This window comes from Agelaius phoeniceus, chromosome 15 (genome assembly GCF_051311805.1).
Source record: "Agelaius phoeniceus isolate bAgePho1 chromosome 15, bAgePho1.hap1, whole genome shotgun sequence".
Lineage (NCBI taxonomy): Eukaryota > Metazoa > Chordata > Aves > Passeriformes > Icteridae > Agelaius > Agelaius phoeniceus.
This window is the reverse complement of record NC_135279.1, coordinates 11,105,179-11,125,357: the sequence shown is the minus strand read 5'-3', so window position 1 is coordinate 11,125,357 and position 20,179 is coordinate 11,105,179. Positions and strand designations below refer to the sequence as shown.

The window sequence follows — 20,179 nt, the reverse complement described above, 5'->3', positions numbered from 1 at the left end:
TGCTTGACAGCACAGCATTCAGCTTCTCACTGCTGATGAGATCTTGTGGTCTGTCATTGCCCTGCTGTGAGCTGCAGCACCAGAGGAGCTCATTCTGTGCACTGACATCCCAGCAATTTGTTTCTTCCTGTGGAAGATAACGGGGTAGATTACTTGAGTGTTTGGTTGGAATGTAAATGTGAAAAGTGCTCTCTTCTGCAGACTGCTCAACATGCTCTGGGCGTGGCCCACCTCACACACAGAGTCTAAATGGTTTGTAAATTTCTTTGCTGAAAATAGGGTTTAATCTGAATTAGGAGCTGAATCCTAGGGCTTTCTTGGACCCAGGACTGCTTTGGGAAGGTGAGCACAGTGGTAACTTGGGCAAGTGATGCCAGGGGCAGGCAAGGACTGTGAATATGGGCCAAGAAATGTTGCAGCTTCCCTCTGCTCCTTCTGGCTGCAGCAGAAAAGGTTTTCCTGCACTTTGCTGGGTGTAGCCCACCTCCAGCTGTGAGTCTGGACTGTTCCTCTTCGGGATAGCAACAGGAACAAGCCGTGGTCAGGAGCAGGGCTGGGAGGCAGCTCAGTGGTGTGCAGAGGTCCAGGGACACCCACAGCCTGGGCTCTGCTCACTGGGGGACCTCACATGGTGCTGGGGCAGGGGCTCTAGCTCTGGAGCACAGCTGGAGGAGGTGCTGCACCATCACCAGGATGGTTCTGGATTGGGGTTTTTTTTGTTTGTTTTTGTTTCTTTTTAAACCTGTGGGCTACCTCAAATTATGGGGTTTTGGGTATTTCTGCTCAAGTGAAATATTGAGGAGAGCTTGTTGAACTCTTCATCATCTCGTGGTTCAAGGCAGCGTCCTTAGTAGCTTTAATAAGTAAAAAATTGTGATGGAAAAACTGCAGAAGTTGGGGGAAAGAGAAGTGTTTGTGGTGCTGAGCAGGTTGTGCCAGGCTGCTCTCACCTGAAGCCTTCAGCTGCCCCAGCAGTGTTTGTCCTCCTCCTCCTTTTTTTTGTTTTAACATACTTGGCTACACCTCACTTTTGTTTGATTTTCATAACTTTAATTCATGCTTTTTTTTTATGTTTTGTTTCTTTCAGTTAATCACACACAGACTTTCAGGCCAAGAGTGGACTTGGTGCTTTCATGTGTTAAGTTGCTTGAGTTTCCCACCCTGAGTGACCCTTCTCATAACATTGTGTGAGTGGACCAAAGTGACAGAGACAATGAGCATCTCCGGTGGTTGCAGTGTTCCAGCCTGCTGTTTTCTTTTCAGAATTATCAGGAGGTTTGCAGGAAGTAACCTTACATGTACATTTTGTTAAACAAAGCCAACTAATCCCTCAAGTAAGATGTTTTGTTCTAAACCCAGTGATGGAGCAGCTGTGTATGAAGTGACCGTGACTGAACTCGTCTTACCACCAGCTAAATAATTCAATAATTGCTTTCTGCATTTTTTTTTTAATTGGCCAAGGTGACTGCTGGAGGCTCATTGACCTCTCCTGTACATGCACAGTGAGAGGAGTGGTCTGAAGAATGCTGAAATGTTTGTTTTTCTAACAAAATTCTCAAGTAGCTTTTAGAATGGGTGGAAAAACACAACATTCAGGCTTTCTGCAGCAATCTTAGTCAGAGTAACCCTCATTCCAGTAATTCTATATTAATTCCTGAATTACTCTAAACACTATCTACATCATTTATAATAATAATATATATATATATATATATAAGGAGAGAGAGAGGTTAATAAAATTAATGGGACAATGTTTTGAATTTTCTTTACTGCTAAAGTAGAACATTTATAGAGAGGTTTTTCGTAAGAGTTTGTTGTACAAAGTGGAACTACAAGATTTATGTAACATTTCAGTTGTCACTTACCAATGTATTTACTGTTGTGGGAACTGTTTAAGCCAAGATCTTTTTGCTCCTTAACCTTAAACCTAATATGTGCCTAATAAGGAGAATCCCCTGCTCTTGAGCTGTGCACTGTGTTTATGCTGACAGGCTCTGTCCCTCATAGAAGGTGCTTCTTTTGACAGCTCCTCATGCCTAGAAATCACAGCCTTGTTTTCCTGGGCAGCTGAGCTTAGAGGAATAATTAGGATCAATATTAATTTTCTCCACTCAAACCATTTTGTGAATAGGCAGGACAGTAACTGAACAGAGAGTTCCTAGCTGTGTTGTCATGGAAAAATAGTTGGACCCAATTCCATCCATCCATCCATCAGATCCTAGGCTAGATGAAAGGAAATATATTAACCCTCACATAGTGTCTTTAGAGTTTATAAAAACACTGGCTGGCTAAGTGTTAGTTGTGAGTGTGTGTGTTTTTATTTAGTTATTAATGTTACAGGATTTTTCTGATATGTTTTTTGTTAAAGACTTGTCTTTAAGCTGTCAGCAAATTCCTGATGTGCTGTGCAGAAGGAGATGCAGGGCCTGGGTCTGAGCTGTCACAGGGCAGCATTCTGCTGGATTCTGAGGTTCTTTAACTGTCATATTCCATTATAGGAGCTTTTTTCCCCCCCTTTCTAAATACATGCTCAGGAATTAAACTGTTTTCCAATGGACATTGGCCTTTTCTGTGGATATACTGACAGTGCTGCTGCTTGCTTGTAGAAAAGAACCTCACAAAGATCTCACTGGTACCTTTTAGAGCAGGCTTTTGTTCAAAGAATAAAAATTCTGCACTTGTTGGGAGTCTGCTGAAAGCTGGACATTTAATTTTTAAGGCTGTGCCTCCAGGTTAGATGTATTTTAAAGAGTAACTATCAAATGTTAGGAGGGTTAGTGTGGTTTTCTCAAACACAAGGAACCCAAGCTTCTGTTATATGCAAGAAGACAATTCCACCTCACCTCTGCCTACAGACCAATCATGTAGCAGATTATTTTTTATTAATCTTTTGCTAATGGGAGAAACTGTGGTGCACTAATGGCCTGAGCAAGCCATGCTCTTTGGTTCATTGTTCTGCCTCCCAGGGCAGTGCTGGGATGAAACAGTGACTGGTGGTACTGGTGTGCACCCAGCTGCCTCGCCAGTGTTCCCAGTCAGCAGTTCTCTCCTGATCTCATGCTGCAGCCAGCAACATCTATGCAAACCATTTCTCTCTGCCCTGGCTCGTCAGAGACCAATTATTTTTTCCTGGAATAACCGGTAGTTAAAAAATATTATTATAACAAAGAGTAAAAATCTTCAAATCCATGGGCATTGTGGAGAAATTTACAGCATTTTCTGAAGAAGACATTCAGAATGTATGTAACAATATTTTCATGATTATTATTATTATATTACTTTGATTTTATGTTGTGACAGATATCCCTTGTCCTAGTAGTTGCTTGTTCAACATCATAATCTCCCCAGGGGGACTCAGTCATATTTTTTTCCCTTAAGTATTTGGTTTTTTCTTTTGGCTGAGACAAGATTTAAGTATTGTGGTAGGGTAGTTGTGTGTCTTGGTTTTATTTAACAAATTACAAATATGTTGTGATGCTGATCTCACCCAGTCTGAAAACTTAAAATCTTGTAGGCTAGAAAAAGTGAACGAAATATCCCTCAGAAATGATTGAAACCATCCAGCTACACGTCCTTCAGTTGTTTTATATATTTATCTGTAAAAGATTGGTATTAATGGCAAAAAACTATCCATTTTTTAAAATAATTTAAATGTTTACCATCCTGTATGTTGTCTGCTTTCTAAATTAAACTGTATTTTGTGTGTCTCTGGGGGGGGCATGCCTGGCTGAGGTGTTTGCCCCAGGGGTGTGGAGGGGGATTTTTGGAGCCATGGAGGCACCTTGGGGACAGAGGGGGGGACAGAGCCCTCTGGGACCTGCTGCATCCCTTTGCTTTGGCATTCCCAGCGTGTTGGGGTTCATGGTTTGGTTTGGTTTTTTTCTTTCTTTTCTTTCCACTCACTTTGTACTTTTTTTTCTTTTATTAAATCTCACATGTATTTTGAGTTTTTGTGGTGTCATTTATTTAGTGGTGCATTTTCTGTGCAATCTAGTTATTTTCTGTATTATCTGTCACAACAATAGTGTGTTATGATTGCAAGCTCACCAGTCACAGGCTGTCTTACGACTGTTTGGAACATTCAAGAATATAATTAGCTAATTAATTAACAACTAGCTAATCATAGAGTATGTGGAAATGTACTTCCTATGTAATCTGGGGAGAAATTCCTAGGTATTAATCCAAAAGCTGTCAGTATTTGGGCAGAAGGAGCTTTGAGGCTTGTTGGTACATCTCCTTTGTGAGGTCTGGTGACTGAGCAGGGATGTACCAGCAGCTTTGCTGATTTCATGGTGCCCAAAGAGGTGATTTAAAGGTAGGGTGAGAAGGGAGCAGAGGTGGAGAGGTTTCCTGGGGTGCATCCAAAGCTGTGTTCCTTGTCTGGAGAGGGACATGATACACTTAGGTCAAGGCCAACGAAAGAGCACAGCTTCAGTTTGGTGCTCTGCTTTCAGGAAGATGCTGAAGCTTTACCCAAAGGTTTGTTCTCAGTGTCTGTTCTGGGCCATTGCTCGGTACCAAGTTACATTCACTCAGCTTTGGGCCCTTCTGGGGTTGATTTGGTATTGGACTGAGATCAGTGCTGCCCTTCAGACACTGCCAGTGTGGGGTTTGGCTGATGCACAGTGTTTGCTGTAGCAGTGCTGCTGGTGGGAGGTTTTTCTGCAGCCCCAGCTTGAAGAACAAAACCAGGCTGGTGATCCTGGCTGCCTCTCCAAGCTTTTTAGGAATATGCAGCTGGAAACCTTTTAAGCAAAAGCTTTAGTAAGGAATTACCAGTTGATACCAAGTGGTTTGTATGAAATGTTCACATCCTTTTCCATCCCAATACATTTAAAGCCGAATGTGGGAGACCAGAGGGGAGCACATGCATTCAGAATTCAGGGAACCAAAGGTGGTGGAGCAGCTGGTGCTTTTAAAGGTGGGCCATGTGGTGATTCAGATGATGTGCATTGGCAAGTGTCTTTCCAGAGGAGCAGTGTTAAGAGCATTCATTAACACTTGTGCAGAGCTCCTAGATCTGCTTTGAGGAGGAGGAGAAATGCATAGGTTTGTTATAGAAGCAGTGAGGTAGGTGCTGCCCCTGCTTTGCAGTTCCAGAGCCCAGGCCCAGTGGCCAAGGCCCTGGGACATGGCATGATGGCATTTTCCTTCAGGAGACAGCCCCACAAACCCAGCCTTGTCCTTGGCTGTTCCCTCTGGAGAACTCTGCAGCTGTGAGGGATGGAATGGGGCATGGACCCTGCAAAGCCACTGCTCCATCTGTGGGTGGTTGGCTGCTCTTGGGGGTCTCCATCCCCTGGGATTTCTCCTGTTCCACCAGCAGTCCTTTCATTAAAATTTTAAATCAATCCTTTATTACCAGTTCCAAACAAGATGTTGACAGCTGTGAGAGCTTCTCCAAGTTGCAATGGGTTAAACTCAAATGTCTGTACAATAGATTGGTGCTTTGACCTTTAATGCTGTCTTTACTTAATGTAAATAACTGAAACTTAAACACTGATTTTCTTTTGTTCTTTCTATAGCTTCTTTAGTCTTCCCAGTGCCTACTCCATAACAACAGGAAGATATGTTAATTAGAAGATTTATTAAGGCCAAAACATCTCATGCAGAAGAAATTAATTGGTGCTTACACCTTTAAGCTTGCAATATATTGCACAGAAGAGAATATGTAGCAAGGACTAAAATTCACCGTGTCTTTTGATGGGGAAAAGTTTGCTTAATCAGGTTTCTTGGTAAAGTTCAAATCCGAGATACTTGCAAAAGGTAAACTGCTAATTCACACTGCTGCACGGCTGGCACTAAATCCAGAATGCTTCTTTTGGGGCTCAGCCCAAGGGAGTTAACACTGACTGACTCCAGAGAGGTGAGGGACAAAGCTGGGGTAGTGTGAGGAGCTTTCAGCTTTGCTGCTCGAGCTGCTGCAGTACCAGGGTCCTGCAGGTCCTCCCCTCAGTCTGGTTTTGGGGTGTAACTGGGGAACCTGATGTCCCTAACCTGACATCCCTAATCTTTCAGCTGGATTCTCACCTTTCATAACAATAACTCTTCTGTGCAGCTTGCTTCTGTATACTTACAGGTTTTATAACCAAAATGCCCCAGCCTTCATCTCTTTAGTTTTCTGAGGGCTGCACATGGTGCCTCACACTGTAACCCCTTCCCCAGAGCTCCCTGCCCACCTCCCCTCTGCTGCTTTGGGCCAGGTAACCCTGCCTGGCCACTCTGGGCTCTGCTCCTCCTGCTGGGATGTGATGGGTGCAAAGGGAGCCACGTTAAAGCACAACTAAATGTTATTTATTAATGGAGGAGAAATGGTTTAATGCTGGAGACTCAGTGTTCCTGGTGTAAGTTCTGTGTCTGTTACAGACTGACTTCCCCTTACACAAACACTTTTCTTTAAGAAAAGGAAAGGGGAAAAACAATGTGTGATGTCTGTGCCCCAGTAACTTCACACAGGAACAGGGAGAGGCCCCAGTTTATCTTTGTTTTAAACAACCTTGTAAATGAATCTCAGGAATGACCTGTACCAAAGCTGGGTTTAATAAAAACAAAACTGACTTGTTTAACAAACATCTGTTAAAACCATGGTTTGTACACCAGGTATACCCAGAACCATGTCCTGTGTCCCTCTGTGACCCCAGTTTCCCCTCATTAACCCCGTTGCCCTCTGATTAAAGTGTGATGTCCCCTGAGCACCCCTGTCTTGGCAGCTGCTGTCCCCAGTCTCCCTCCCTTTTCCCCACTGCCCCGAGGCTGGCAGGGGAGGAGTGGCCAAAAGCCAGTTTTCTTCCTGTGGAAGATAACGGGCTAGATTACTTGAGTGTTTGATTGGAATGTAAATGTGAAAAGTCTTTGGCAGGAGCTTTGAAGTCTCACCCTCACCCTGTTCCCCTGCCTCATGCTGGTGGTGTGACCACAGTGGGACAAAGGCTGAGAATGAGAGTGTGGGTGTGTGTGACAGGAGCCCCAAGGCTCCCATAGAGGACTTTGTGTCCCTGTAACCCCTCAAGAGACAGAGAGGCTGTTGTAGAGGTGCTGAGGGTGTGTGACAGTCAAAACCCTCTGGATGCCCTTAGCCTAAGTCAGAGCTGGGAAATAGATTGCAGCTGTAACAGGCATGTGGCCTGAAGAGGACTGAACTGGACACAAGGAGAAGCTGTGCAGACTGCTGTCACTTGCAGGCAGTAGGGATGAAACCCCTTGACAAACACCTTCACCCCTGCCTGTCCCTGCTGCCACAGTGGGCAGGGATGAGGCGCCACTTGTGCCAGGGGAAGTGGGACCAGGTGGGAAATCTGCTTAGGAGAGCTCTGTCTGTCTTCATGTCTGTGGTGCCTGCACGAAATGTGGGCAAGCTGAAGCTGTGTTTGACCATCAGCCATGGTACAGCTTTGCTGCTGCTTTGAGGACTGATTTAAACTTGCTTGTGTTCTCTTTTGAGGCAGCCACTCTAATTCCTTTGGCAAAGCTTTCATCCAGCTTGGAGCTTTTGTCAAGTTCGATTCCCAGCAGGATAGGTGAATTGGGAATCAAAGCTTTTTGTTCTTTTTCCAAATTGCTCAGAAGATTTGATTAAGTTCTGTTTGTCATGGCCACAGTTAGGTCACCAGGGGGATTCCAGTTGCATGTCTTGCTGAGGAGGAATGGGAGGGGGCTCTGAGACCTGCCAGAAGTTAATGCATCTCTCCATCTCAGTGCACTTCTCTGCCTTCCTAAAGAATTGAACTGTAAGTACTGCTCAAATTCAATTTAACACAGCAAAGTCAATTAGCAGGAGAAAAAAAATAACAACTGTATTGCTGCAATGCCACAAATGAGGTATAACTATTGCATTACTCTTCCCTTTGCAGTTTTCTTGTCTCTTGGTCAGTTCTCTGACTGCAGGAGTTTATTTATTTGTGCAGCTCTTCTCCTAGGTCATCACACACCCTCCACAATTAGTGCCACTGAGTCAGGTTTATTGTCAGGTTTATTGTCAGAAACACCCCAGTGAGTGCTGTCTTGAAATGGGGCAGCTCCCTCCTCACTGGCAGTGGTCCCTGGGTGACTCCATGAGCTATGACATGATTCCTTTAGCTGGGGTTATGAATGGGGGACATTGTGGTGGGTGGGAGAATCTGAAATGCTTTGCTGTTTCTGTAGGTGGTTTAAAACAGCCACAGAAAACAGTTCTGTGGATGTTTACCATTGGGGATTTCAGGTGCAATTGCAGCTTTGTTTACAAGGTGGTGGTAGCTTCAGGCATCTGGAAATCTGGTCTAAATTTAGGCAACAACAAGAGGAGTCTGGGTTTGAGAGCCTCACCTGGGCCAAGATCCCCCAAGGGAAGGGACCTTACCAGGTCAGAGCTCTGAAAATACTCTATAAGCATTCTCTGTAGTTCTTCTGAGAGTGAATAATCCCCAAAACAACAATCCTCACAGAGCTGGCCATAACCACATCAGTCCTGTGCCAGCACTCACTGAATCTCCCCCATTTTCACCAGTAACTGGTGTGTAGTAAATGGGATCTGCAGTGGTGAGTTGAGCTGCAGTTGGAATAAACTCATGTTGTACACACAGTCCAAACAGGTAGGCGCAGGGGTGAGATGTCATCCTCTCTGAAACTCACTGGGCAAAATAATTGTTCCTGACACTGCTGTCTGTGGGGAGTGTTCATCTTGCCACTCATTACTTGTCCAGGCAGGAAGGGGAAAGGTATTAAAGCTTCTGACCCTGTACTGCTAGAAAAAAAGAGAATTGGTGCTATTCTCACTATCCAAAAAGCTCCTTGTGTAACAGGAATGGTCCTGTGCAAGAGCAGCTCCTTCCTGTACCTGGCAGCTCATTCTTTGGGGTAGGAAGCTCCATTCTGAGCAATGGCAGAATGAAGAGGTAAGTGATGTTTTTAGCCTGTGGAAGCCAAGAGAGCAGTGTTTGTTCCTTTCTGGTAACTGCAGTGCTGCAGTAGGTGTGTGGGAGGGAGCTGTGCTGCCAGAGAAGCAGCAGTGTGTCCTGGGAGCACAGGCAGCCTCCAGGTGAACTGTTCCCATCCCAGTGTGGCATCTTGCACCCTGACTGGGAACACAGAGCCCTAAAGGGCCTTCCAGCACTGCCTTCATCTTTTGAATTAACCCCTGTTAATATGTGCTTTTGCATGTTGATCATAGAGATCTGCAGAGATTTTGAAAAGCAAGTTTGTTCGTGGGTTTTAACACCTCATCCAGCTGCAGGCAAGAACTGTGTCTGTATGCTCACAGCTGTGGGGGAAACACGAGGTTGGGATTGCTGTGGTGTAGAGTTACAGCATGTTAATCACTGTGTGCAGAGCTTTGCTGCTGGCATTTCCATGGGTACACACAGCTGGGGACAGCGCTTGAGATAGGGCAAAGGGATGGGAGGGAAGCAGAGCCCATCACACAGCCCAGTTTCCTACAGGGATTGGTGTGGGCATCACCTTTCAGCTGGGCTATTCCCGGGCCACAGAGAACAGGCCAAGCTGATGTTTTATTTAGTGGAAACTATAAAAGACAACTCCCCTCCTCCCAAGAGCCAGGCAGTCAACTCACAGCTTGTGAGAGCAAAGGAAGGCACTGCCCAGGAGGAGGGAAGAGCCCTACCATTAAATGAGAACCTTCCCTGTGGTAGCATAAATAAATACCATGTTCCAAGCATGCTGCTGCCTGACCCCTGAGTATATGGGGACCTCACAAACCTCATGTGGTCTAAACCAGCCCCAAGTCCTGCTCCTGCAGCATCCCAGGCCTGGGCAGGGCCCCCCTCAGCACAGCATCCACAGCCTGAGGTAGCTTTGACCTGGCTCAAGGGAATTCTGTGGCTTTCACTGCTGTTCAGGTCATGTCTGTTCACACAGGTTATTTGCACTAAGTCTCCATTACTGGATGTTACTGGAACACTTGGGGGCTTCCTTTGGGGTTTCAAGAGCTGCATGGCTTTCTCCCTGCACACACAGAGCTCCCTCTGGCAGATTTAACACTTGAGAAAGTGTGAACAGCTGCTCAGCACATCAGTCCTGCAGGGTTGGTGCAGGAATTCCTCTCCTACAGGATAAGACAATGAAGAAGGGGAGAAGGCCAGAAATGTTTTTGTTGCCCTGATAAGTTCTGCAGTTACACAGCATTGTCTCCTTGCTCCTGTCCCACCTCTGTCTCCAAGTTATTTATCCCATGTCATTACATGAGACACCTGCTCAGTATTTGGCCTGTGCCAGTCCATATGAACCCCCCTCCTGTTCTGTGACAGGATGGCAGGTATGGTGCTGTTACCCATCCCACACTGGCTGGAATATACCCTCAAACTAGGGTAACAATCACCTAAAAATGCCTATTGTTTAAAACAAAACCTCCACTAATTTTAAAAGGATTTGTGAAGCTAGTTTTTAAAAGTGCAAGAGTGGTTTAATCTGACCTTTGTAAAACCACTTTGCTATGAAGATGAAGCAATTTGTAAGAAATAATGTGGTTGTAGTGGTGGAGGGAAATTACTAAAGGCATTTTATTTTGTCTAGTCTAATAAGACAGAATAAATTTTAAAAACTCTGACCAGCACATGCTGGTTGGTGAGAGCTCAAGGCAATGGTGATTGTAGACAAGAAATGATTTCCCACATTTCATAGGAACTGTGATAGAGTCTGTAATGGCCTAACCAGGAAAAAGCACAGATCCCAGACCTCTGGATTACAAGGTAAGGCCTTAAGGAAAACTGGAGGTTTGATTCAAGCTTCTCACTGCTGAATGAAAGCCTTGGTTCTATCTGAGATCTCTTGCAGAGGCAGCAGTGGGGGCTGCCCATTCCTCGACAGCAGCAGCTCCTGTTCAGCTCCCATGGGCCGAGCCAGATCAGCTCTAATGAGAGAACAATGGCATGAGCTGGATGAAAGGCTCAATCTGTCAAACTTCATCATGGCTATTTTAGAAATAAACTCTGAGGCATTTGGTTCTCCATGAAGTTTTTAGCTGCCTGCCAACTGGATCCCTGGGCTGTAGGACTGTGACCAAGTCCCTCCTCTCCCCAGCTTTCTGTCTTTGCATAGTCTTAAACGTGAGGGGCAGCACATACTGCTTAGGAAGGACATAAAAAATAGACTGATAATACCAAGTGGTTTTGTCCTCTGAGAAGCACAGTGACACTTTTGCCCTGTTATTTTGGCTGTTCTGTTTGCTGGTTCTGCAGGTGCTGCTTCCAAGGCAATAATTCCCCCCTAGTCCTTTTTGAGTGGCTGTAAGGGAGGACAGGAGCGGCTCAGTTGAGGGCTTGAACCTCCTATGTTCATCCTCCCAGCAGTCACCTCCCCATCCTCACTGTGCAGGAGTCTGAATCCATCTCAGCATTCTTCTGTCTCAGGGGTTTGATCAGGAATTTGGGCTGTAGTAGGTGTGAAAGGGGCTGAAACAGGCTGGCTTTCAGCAGCCCTCAGCCTCCTCGTTGGGAACTCTGCCATTCAGAAGGGGGCTGGCAGGGTAGCCTTGCCTTGGGATGGCCCTTCACAGCTTGGCTGATGGGATAGAAAATATTGACAGCATTGGGTGCCTGCAAGCACATTAGCTCTAGATCCACAAGCTCTTTGCAGTGCAAGAATTCAGTGCTGTTCACCTGTAAAGAAAGATGCAGATTTATTTTAAGTTCTGGATATGTGACTCTCTTGTCTGGCCACTGCTCCTGTCACTTTGTAATTAGGGGGAGGGCAGGGACAGGCTGCATGCCTCAGGAGATGCATAGCAGCAATATGCTGTTGATCCTGAGGGAAAACACTTATCCAGGAGCTCCTGATAACTATTCCTACAACTATGATTACCCCTTCCTCTACACAGAACGTGGGCAAGTGCTTCCTCTCTGCAGGAAACAGCAGGCAGGAGGGACAGCAGGAGGCCAGGTTATTTCAGACAAATTCAAAACCTTAAAATGGGTGGATGGCAAGCTGACGGCATGGGTCTTTACCCTTCTAAGTGTGCTTTCTTAAAAGGCATGTGTTTTATGAAACTGGGGAAAAGCTTTAAAAAAAAAGAAAAAAAGAAAAAGAAATAGAGCTTGTCTTGAATCATCAGAAGTCAAACTGGTTATATTTTTAGAGCTATGTGACTGTACTTAAAAGTTTTCTCAGTGTTCAGAAGGAGGCTGAGGAAACTGGGCAGGTTTCTAGGTGGTCTCAGACTCTCCAATCATGAGAGAATTTCTCCAGGCCCAGGATGCAGGCAGCTATCTGTGGCCAAGAATTTGGAACCCTCCCTGCCCTGCCAAAGGGATGTCCCTCTCCCCAGTCCCACCCCTGAACTGCCCTTTTGTTAGCACCAGAAGGTCTGCAGCAAAGGCAGAGCAAGGACACAAGTCTCAGGGGCTGCTGAAGAGCAATACTGGCTGTAAATACACATGGCTTTATTCTTTATCATGTCCTGCCTTCAGGATTTGTGACCAAAGGCCATTGTGCTTCCTACCTGTGCTTTTTTTAGCAGATCAGTAATAACAACAAACCAACCAGGAGTCTGCCTCTCCAGCTCCAAGGTGATGATCACCAAAACCAACGTGGAGCCCTTAAACTGCACAAGTTGGTGGCAGGCCATTCAGTGCTGCAGCTGCTTGGTCAAGAGTGCAACGTGGAGGGAAGGATTCCTCTGAGGCAGTCTGGGTGGGAGATGGGGCCAGCTGGACATCACCATGGCATGGAACTGCAGAGAAGACAAACTGTACATATATATATATATATACACACACATATATATATATGAAAAGAAAAGCAGAGGTTAGTGAAGTTACATGTTTTCATGTCATCACCCTGAAGTACAGATGAATTTCATCTCATATCAGGAAACCTGAAGGCTTCCCCCACCTTTTATTTTTGTGTTTTGTGTTCGTACTTGCCAATCATTGAACTGTTTTTCTGAGGTGATAATGAATGTATGAGGTCTATGTTTCCTAACAATTTCTGAGGTTTCTACATTATCCAGATTGCTGTCCAGGAGATTCAGTTCAGGACAGCAGCTCCAAATCCAGTAAAATCAATAATACTGAACTCTGAATTCACCAAGGAAACAAGCACCTACGAAAGGCAGTTTTCACAATCAGCAGCCTAAAATGGCTTAATATTTGCACATAATTTTAAAATAGGGATCCAGGATATGTTCATATCACATGAATTTTGCCTTACTAGTACATGATCGTTTCTTGAAGACAATTCATTGTTTCTATTAAATGTTTAGTAACTGCAATGTGAACTAAGTGCCAGACCAAGGTAGTCTCATTGCATAAATGAATAATTAGTGGGATGAAAAGGAAAATGGTTTAAGCAAAAACCTATGTGGGAAATGTAGCAAAACTCTGACAGCTTTGTATGTACAGTATTAAGAGAAGGGAAATAGTTAAAAATATTTTTGCAGCTTGTATTAAAAAAAAATAAAGAAGGCATATAGTTGTGCATTATGAGAATCTTTTTAATGTCCTTTCAGTTCTCCTATAAAGACAAGAGTAAATTTTTTTTGAGCAAAATAGAAGGTTTTAAATAGTAGAAAATTTTAAAAAATTTTAAAAATATAATTACTGTAATATTCTTTAAAAGGCTTGAAGATAGGTAGGAATAGGTAGTTTGCCAAGAATCTTGGGAAGGATGTGTGGGTGGGTGTGTGTGTGTGTGTGCATCTGTGTTTTTTAGTCTTATTTGATAAGGTGTTGTTTCTTTAAAGAAAAAACATTGCAAAATGTAGTGCTTACAATGTTTAAGAAATCCATTGGTGTTTCTGTGTAAAGATCCCACTGAAGCTTATCCAGTATAATTCTTTCCATTCTCAAGATCTCGGCTGGAGAGTGTTTACATCTGCTCTGCACTGCTAGCGTCTGCACTGATGGTATTATCTGTAAAAAAATTTTTAAAAATTACAAAAAAAATAAAGAAACCAACATCCTATACAGTGCTGTGTGTGCTTCTCTGTATTGTGAAGGGATCTGACAAGTTTACACAAGTTTATGTTAAGCAGAATGCTCATTCAGGAGCTCTCATCCTAGGTACTTCCCATCCTAAATGAAGGGTGGTCCCTGCTCAGCCCAGGGCAGCTGCTGCTGACCCAGCCCACAGCAAGAATGAAGCCATGAGCTCCCCAGTGTGGCATCAGTGATGCACCTTCCCTGCTACCACAGCTTTTACTCAGAGGAGGCTTCCTGCCAACCTGTTTTACAAGGCCTGCTGTGGTTGTCTTGGTTCCTGTGGTCATTGACACAGCTTAGTCTTTGTAGCTGAGAGGAAAGGAACAATAACCTCAGTGTAACACCACCTAAGAAAGGCTGTGAAGAACATTTCACTACCACAGTGGCTGTTTGAAGAGATGTGTATGTTTGACTCCAGCTCCTGGCTTTCCTCTTCTTTTGCAAAGCAGAAGGAAGAAAAGAGGAATCCAATCTGAAATGCTTTTAGCTAGTGCTTGTAAATGCCTGCAGAAGTCTATTCCCTGCATTTTTGCCGTGAGAGCTATCCTGTGTAATTTCTCCCTGGCTGCTGACTTTATTTTCTCATCTTGAGCTGCAGACATGAGTCAGTTCTTCACTGGATTCAGAAACCAGTTTTGGCTCCAAGCAAACTCATCTATTTAAAGCTTCCTCTGAAGAGCCTCTGCTCTGTCACACCTGCTGTGCCCTGCCAGGAGGAATGGGAATTACTGCCCTCGCATGGGCATCTTGAGTGTGCCCTCAGACTAAGCTCTACTGTGAGCCAAGGATTCTGAAAAGAGGAGAGAGGTTTGGGGACAGGACAGAAACACATCCATGACATAAACAAAAACAAGTCATCCATAAAGGTCACAATTCTTTGGAGCAACAATGAAACAGGACTGAAAATGCTGCTCTCACCTCTTTAGGACTACTTAGGGTAAACAAATTAACACTCCTTCATTATGTCCAAGTTGATGAAAGATCTGGAAACATGAACAACTTTTAGTGTGTTTAAAATGAAACATACAGACCTCATCTTCATTGGTTTCTGCTGCAAGGACAAGGCAGGAAATTGCAATGCACTGCAGATATTTTAATTAAGCCTGAAGGGAGAAGAAGAAAACACTGAGTAAAGAAGATAAGAGTCTTGGGGGAAATAATTGTCATTCTGTGATACACAAGTTTGAAACTTTCGTTTAAGTTACAGTTGCTTCTGGATTAGTTTAGCAACAGAAGTTGGAAATAGAAGAAGGAAACTCAAAGTAAAGCAGAATAAATCCTGTTATAGGTACCATTTTTATTCATGTCTCTCACAACTTTTAGATTCTGCAAATACTCTGTCACAGTATTTACACTGCAATGTTGCTCCTCACTTTCAGATATTGGTTCAGGTTGGACTTCTTAAGGAAGTATTTCTTCATGGAAAGGGTTATTAAATATTGGAACAGGCTGTCCAGGGAGGTGGGAGAGTCAGCATCCCTGGGGGTGTTCAAGAAACTAGATGTGGCACTTAGTACTATGGTTTAGTTGATAGGGTGGTGATCACTCAAATGTTGGACTTGATCTTAGAGGCCTTTTCCAACCTAAATGATTCTGTGATTCTATATGCCAGTATCAACCTAAATAGAATGGGGAGCTGCAAGGCTCAGCTCAATTCCTACCTTTGCTGTAGCTTCAGTGGCAGAAAAGCTCAGCCCCACAGTTTAATTAAAAATAGTAGTCTAAAAACCAGAATATTCAAAGTGATAATGCAAATCATTTCTGTTTAGCAGAGAAAACCAGATGAGTTCTTTGTACTTTCCACAACAGCTGGACTGAGTTCACACAAACAATTCTAATGAGGTCAGTGGAACCTCATCAAACACTCAAGTTCATACATGTGTGTATATATATATTTGCTTAATGGCCTTCCCCAGCAACGACCCTGACTGCTCCCTAAATCTGCTGCCAAACATCATCCTTGCTTTGTGTATAAACTGATTACATGCTCCTTACATTCCCAGTCAGTAATCTAGCCAGGGAAAAGCTGACAGAGATCTTTACCTTTACTGATGCCAACAGCCTGTTGAAGATGCTGGTGGCTAAGGCAAACATTTATGGGTAAAACTGGAACTGGGAGCTGATTTCTGGAATCCAGAGAACTGCTTTTTTGTAACCTGACAGAGAGAGATCTGTGCCCTGAGGGGAAGGAAAAGTTAGAAGAAAAATACAGTTAGTGCTTTGATGATTTTGTTAACATATCTCCAAAGGAAGACTCAAATCCTTTTAAGTGCTCTAATTAGCATTTTAGATGCCTGGAGGCTTGAAATTAAGGAAGTTGTCAGCTGTGTCCACAGAGGGAGGGCAAGGGCACGTTTTGGAGCAGTCTAAAGCACATGTTCCACTCAGCCAGCCTCAACAGAGAAACCAGAGTCAGGAGCAGGTTTTGATTTACTCTGTGAGAGTTTTAACAGCCCTTGGATTTGCTGAGTGTTGGGACCAGAGCCAGGTTTGTGACTCCCCAAAGGTACATGGCAAAATGTACTGAGTTTTTTCTATCTTATATCTTATTTGAAGCTGCATTCAGGTGAAAGAGAGGACTGTGGCTGCTGTGAGAACAGCACCCATGGAACACACCTGAGCATTGTTGTAGGAGAAGTAAAAAGGCCAAGCAGCTACACAAACCAGACAAAATTAAGCACCAACTTGTTTAATATTACTCATCCCATTATCTGTTTCACTATTTTGCTTAATTTGATAGTAAAGGTACTGGGTAAAGAGTAGCATTTCTAGACTATTGCAAAGAGACAAGGCTGCTGAGGCACTTCTGTGCATTCTTCCATGGTTCTGATGCACTTACAGAAGCAGCCAAGCAAAACTGTTTTGCATTGTTCACAGAGGCCATGGAGTCTTGTAGCTTCCTAAGGCAGCTTAGAATGGGGCTGGGTTTCTGTTAGGCCTCAGTGAATTCCATCTTCTCCCACCTTAACAGATGGAATTCACAGACAGTGCTGAACACAATTAATATGTCAAATTTATGGTTTTACCATCAATTGGCTCCTCTTACCTGCTCTACCACATTATCCCAAACTATTTCACATTTCCCAAAACTACTTTTCTGACTGAGCCAGAGAAAAATGCAAAGCCCTTGGTTTATACAAGGCGTCAATAAAATATAAAATGGGATAAATACAGACGCTCCTGCCCCTCCATTCCTTAAGCCTAGCCCATGAGGGATGACTTTTGCATTCAGGTGAATCAGATGGCATGATCAGCACTGCATCTTTGCAGGGTTCTTTAGGGAATTCCAAAGAGGACAGGGAGGATACCTTCACAGTGGGATTCTGGAAAACTGGCACTTTTCAAATGCTGGCCTCTCTGGCTAAGGCATTTTCCAGAAAAAAAAGGCAAGTTGTGAGCTCTCTATATGTCCAGGACACTTCATGGCAGCTGTTTGAACCAGTTTCCTGATGGGAGCCACTGACAAAAACAAACAAAATTGTGAAACAACATCCCAGCTCCTCGTGTTAAGGATGATTTCCTCTTTTGATGCTTTTCCAGTGCTGAGAACTGAGAAGCAGCCACAGGACTTGTTTGTTTGCAGACAGAGCAATTCTGATATGCATTTCCCCTGGAAGTTCCTGATGAAAGAAAACGTCAGATGGCTGAACAACAACACAGCCCAGCTTCTTCACTGCTGGGCTGTGTAATGGCTAGAGAATAGAGAAACCTTGGGTCAAGCAGTCCAGGTTACTCCATTTATCCTCTTTCACACATTTGGCTCTCCGTTTGCCGAGCTATTACTCTGCAACCTATTATCACCTGATTTCAAGTTTCTGGCAAATAGAGGCTTATGGCTTTCACAAAAAGGCTCAAAGTTGACTGTTCTTAGGAAATTTATGAATTCCCAATTAAAAGTTTTCCTCAGAGCAGTTTAATCTTTGGAGATACCACTTTGGAAATCCCACTCTCCAGACTAAGGGAAGTATTTACAGGAAATAAACATCTCTGAATCATATCAGTACCAAGTGAATGAGAACATCCAGCCTGAAACTATTTCAAGGCTTACATTTTGGTGTCTCTTTAACAACAGAAACGAGATGTTACTAGATATAAAACTCTTGCTTTTCTTTCCAAGGAGTGGTGAATGTGGGCATCCTCACAGTTTTTTTCTGGAAGCTCACACCATTATCTCTGCAGTTCCATTAAAAAACCCAAAGTGGCATGAATCTTCTGGAAACTGTTCTACATTTCTAAAGCTGGAGCTCTGTGAGGTTTCCCTCAAAGCAGGAACCACGTATGACTAACTTCGGCTGCCACTGGATGTCAGTCAGAGCATCCAAAGCCGGACCGTTTCACAGAGGGAGAGCTGGCAATGATTTATCTGACGGCTTTGATGCACGGAGAAGTTTACCCTTGTGTAGCTGGGGGGAAATAATAATAATTAAAATCTCGCCCTCTGGCTAGTTTCGACTGTCCTTGAGAACCGAGCAGCTCCCGCACCGCCAGCGCTCAGACAGCCCCTCCAGCCCTGCAGAGCGCGCGGGGGGCGATGGGGACCCCCGTCCGATCCTGTCCCGTCCCGACCGTGTCCTGACCTGTCCGGCCGGGGTACCGGGTACCGGGCACGGGAACAGCTACCTGCTACCTGCCGGGAGCAGCCCCACGCTGCTGGGCGCCTCCCCCGGAGCTTCGGAGGCCGATCCCTGGGGCTCGGCTCGGCTGGAACACCCAGCGCATCCCTCGGGGCCCGCGGGGCGCCGCCCAGGTGAGCGCTGCCTCGGCCCGTGCGGGTCTGTCCTACCTGCCCAGAGATCACTGTGCCAGGCAAAGCGCTCCCGGGATCCGGGTGAAATCCTGCCACGGGGATAAACTCTGTAACCTTCAGCACAGCCCCCAGATCCGCTTGCTCCCTTCTCTGGCACCGGTTATTGCCTTGACAGATGCACTGTCCCTTCTCTTCGACTTGGCCTGCTCCAAAACACACATTTGCTGGATCCATGCAATCCCAGCACCTGCCAGGACCTATTTTCCTTCCAGTCACGGGAAGTGTCTTTTCTCTGTGTTTTTCATGGAGCGTATGCACTCTTGTCCCCTGCCAGGGCTGGACCTCTCTGCCAGCATCCGTGTTTTCACCCCACATTTTCTTCCACCCAGGATCTCTCCATGTCTCAAAGCCACTCTCAGCTTTCCCCTCGGATCCTGGACCCCTTTGTTTTCCTCCTGCAGCATTTTCTGCGGGAAGCTGGTTCCAACATTTTATGTTAAACCTTTTCTCGTTCCGCAGCTTTGCCTGCCTACACATGAGTCTGCTCTCTCACCAGCCCCTTGGGCTATACATTTTCTGGTGCTAAATTATTAGTCCACAAACCTGTGCGTGCAGCCCAGCTCTGAGTAACACTACAGCAGCGTGTGAAGAGCAAAGAGGCTTTGCTGAATAGTTGGTCTTCAGTTTCCTGACTCACCTGATTACACACACCTGGGGCTGAGGGAATGGCCCTGCGCTGTCATTACCGGTGTGTGCGTGTGCCCGGCCCTGTGACACACCGGTCAGTTTGGTGGGGGAGATCTGTCAGGTACAGAGCAGCTCTGTCCACATTCCTGCTGCTGCTTACATCCCTCTGGCAAAAATATAGCACAGCCCAGGTACAGCCCTTGGTTTGTGTCTGTGCCTGGTGCTGGGGATTCCTGGCTTTGCCCGGGGATCCCAGTGGTCCGCAGCAAAGGCAATGAGGGGAGGAGTGGGGCTGGAGCAATGCTCTGTGACCTGCCAACAGGATTTGGGTGTGCAGGAATACTGGGGGGACGAGACAAAGGTGATTCAGGGCATCAGGTACCGGGGAGACTATTCATGGACCTCTCCTGTTGAGTAAAATTGTCTTTGACTCTTAAGGACATAGATTATGAAAGGACAAAGTCAGATTGTTGGAATAATTTAATCTAATTCCTTTAAGTAGCTGACACGTGGGCAGTGTGATGTAAAATGCTGAGTATGAGAGGAGCAGGTGAAGCTGTGGAGGATCCCAGCAGTGTGCTGTGAAACTTTACACTAAATTACAAATAACTTGGGAATGTGCTTCATTAGTGTGGGACTAACTGATTTATGTGTCACTTGGACTGTATTGCTTGTTTATATTTTACGCTGCAGTCCCTCTATTTCATCAGCAATTCAAAACGTTACAGTCAGGAAAAGGAGATGGATTTTGTTCCTTGTGTGGAGAACAGGCTGGGGCTTGCAGCCCTGTCAGAGACCCAGAGCCCCTTCAGAACCCCTGGAGCCCTTCCAGAGC

The 20,179-nt window shown here is 45.0% G+C and overlaps 2 protein-coding genes across 3 annotated transcripts in view; one reads left to right on the top strand and one right to left on the bottom strand.

Moving 5' to 3' along the window:
• The window catches only part of SEPTIN8 (septin 8), a 35,319-nt gene extending 28,749 nt beyond the window's left edge, over positions 1–6,570 (top strand). The window contains exon 10 of one of the 2 annotated variants that reach the window (XM_054642822.2): positions 5,526–6,570. In XM_054642822.2, coding sequence (XP_054498797.1) covers positions 5,526–5,580 — 55 coding nt within the window. In that variant the 3' untranslated portion in view covers positions 5,581–6,570. Of the gene's footprint in view, positions 1–1,087; positions 3,947–5,525 lie in introns of those variants that run through there. The other variant, XM_054642824.2, reaches the window with a different exon arrangement.
• A 4,629-nt stretch (positions 6,571–11,199) lies between these two features.
• On the bottom strand, positions 11,200–13,856 carry CCNI2 (cyclin I family member 2; the record flags this gene model as incomplete). The annotated part of the gene is given in 4 exon segments (XM_077186603.1): positions 11,200–11,420; positions 11,423–11,591; positions 12,431–12,661; positions 13,701–13,856. Coding segments are annotated over 4 exon segments (777 nt in total), but the record flags the coding sequence as incomplete, so codon positions are not given.
• Between the last annotated feature and the right edge of the window lie 6,323 nt (positions 13,857–20,179).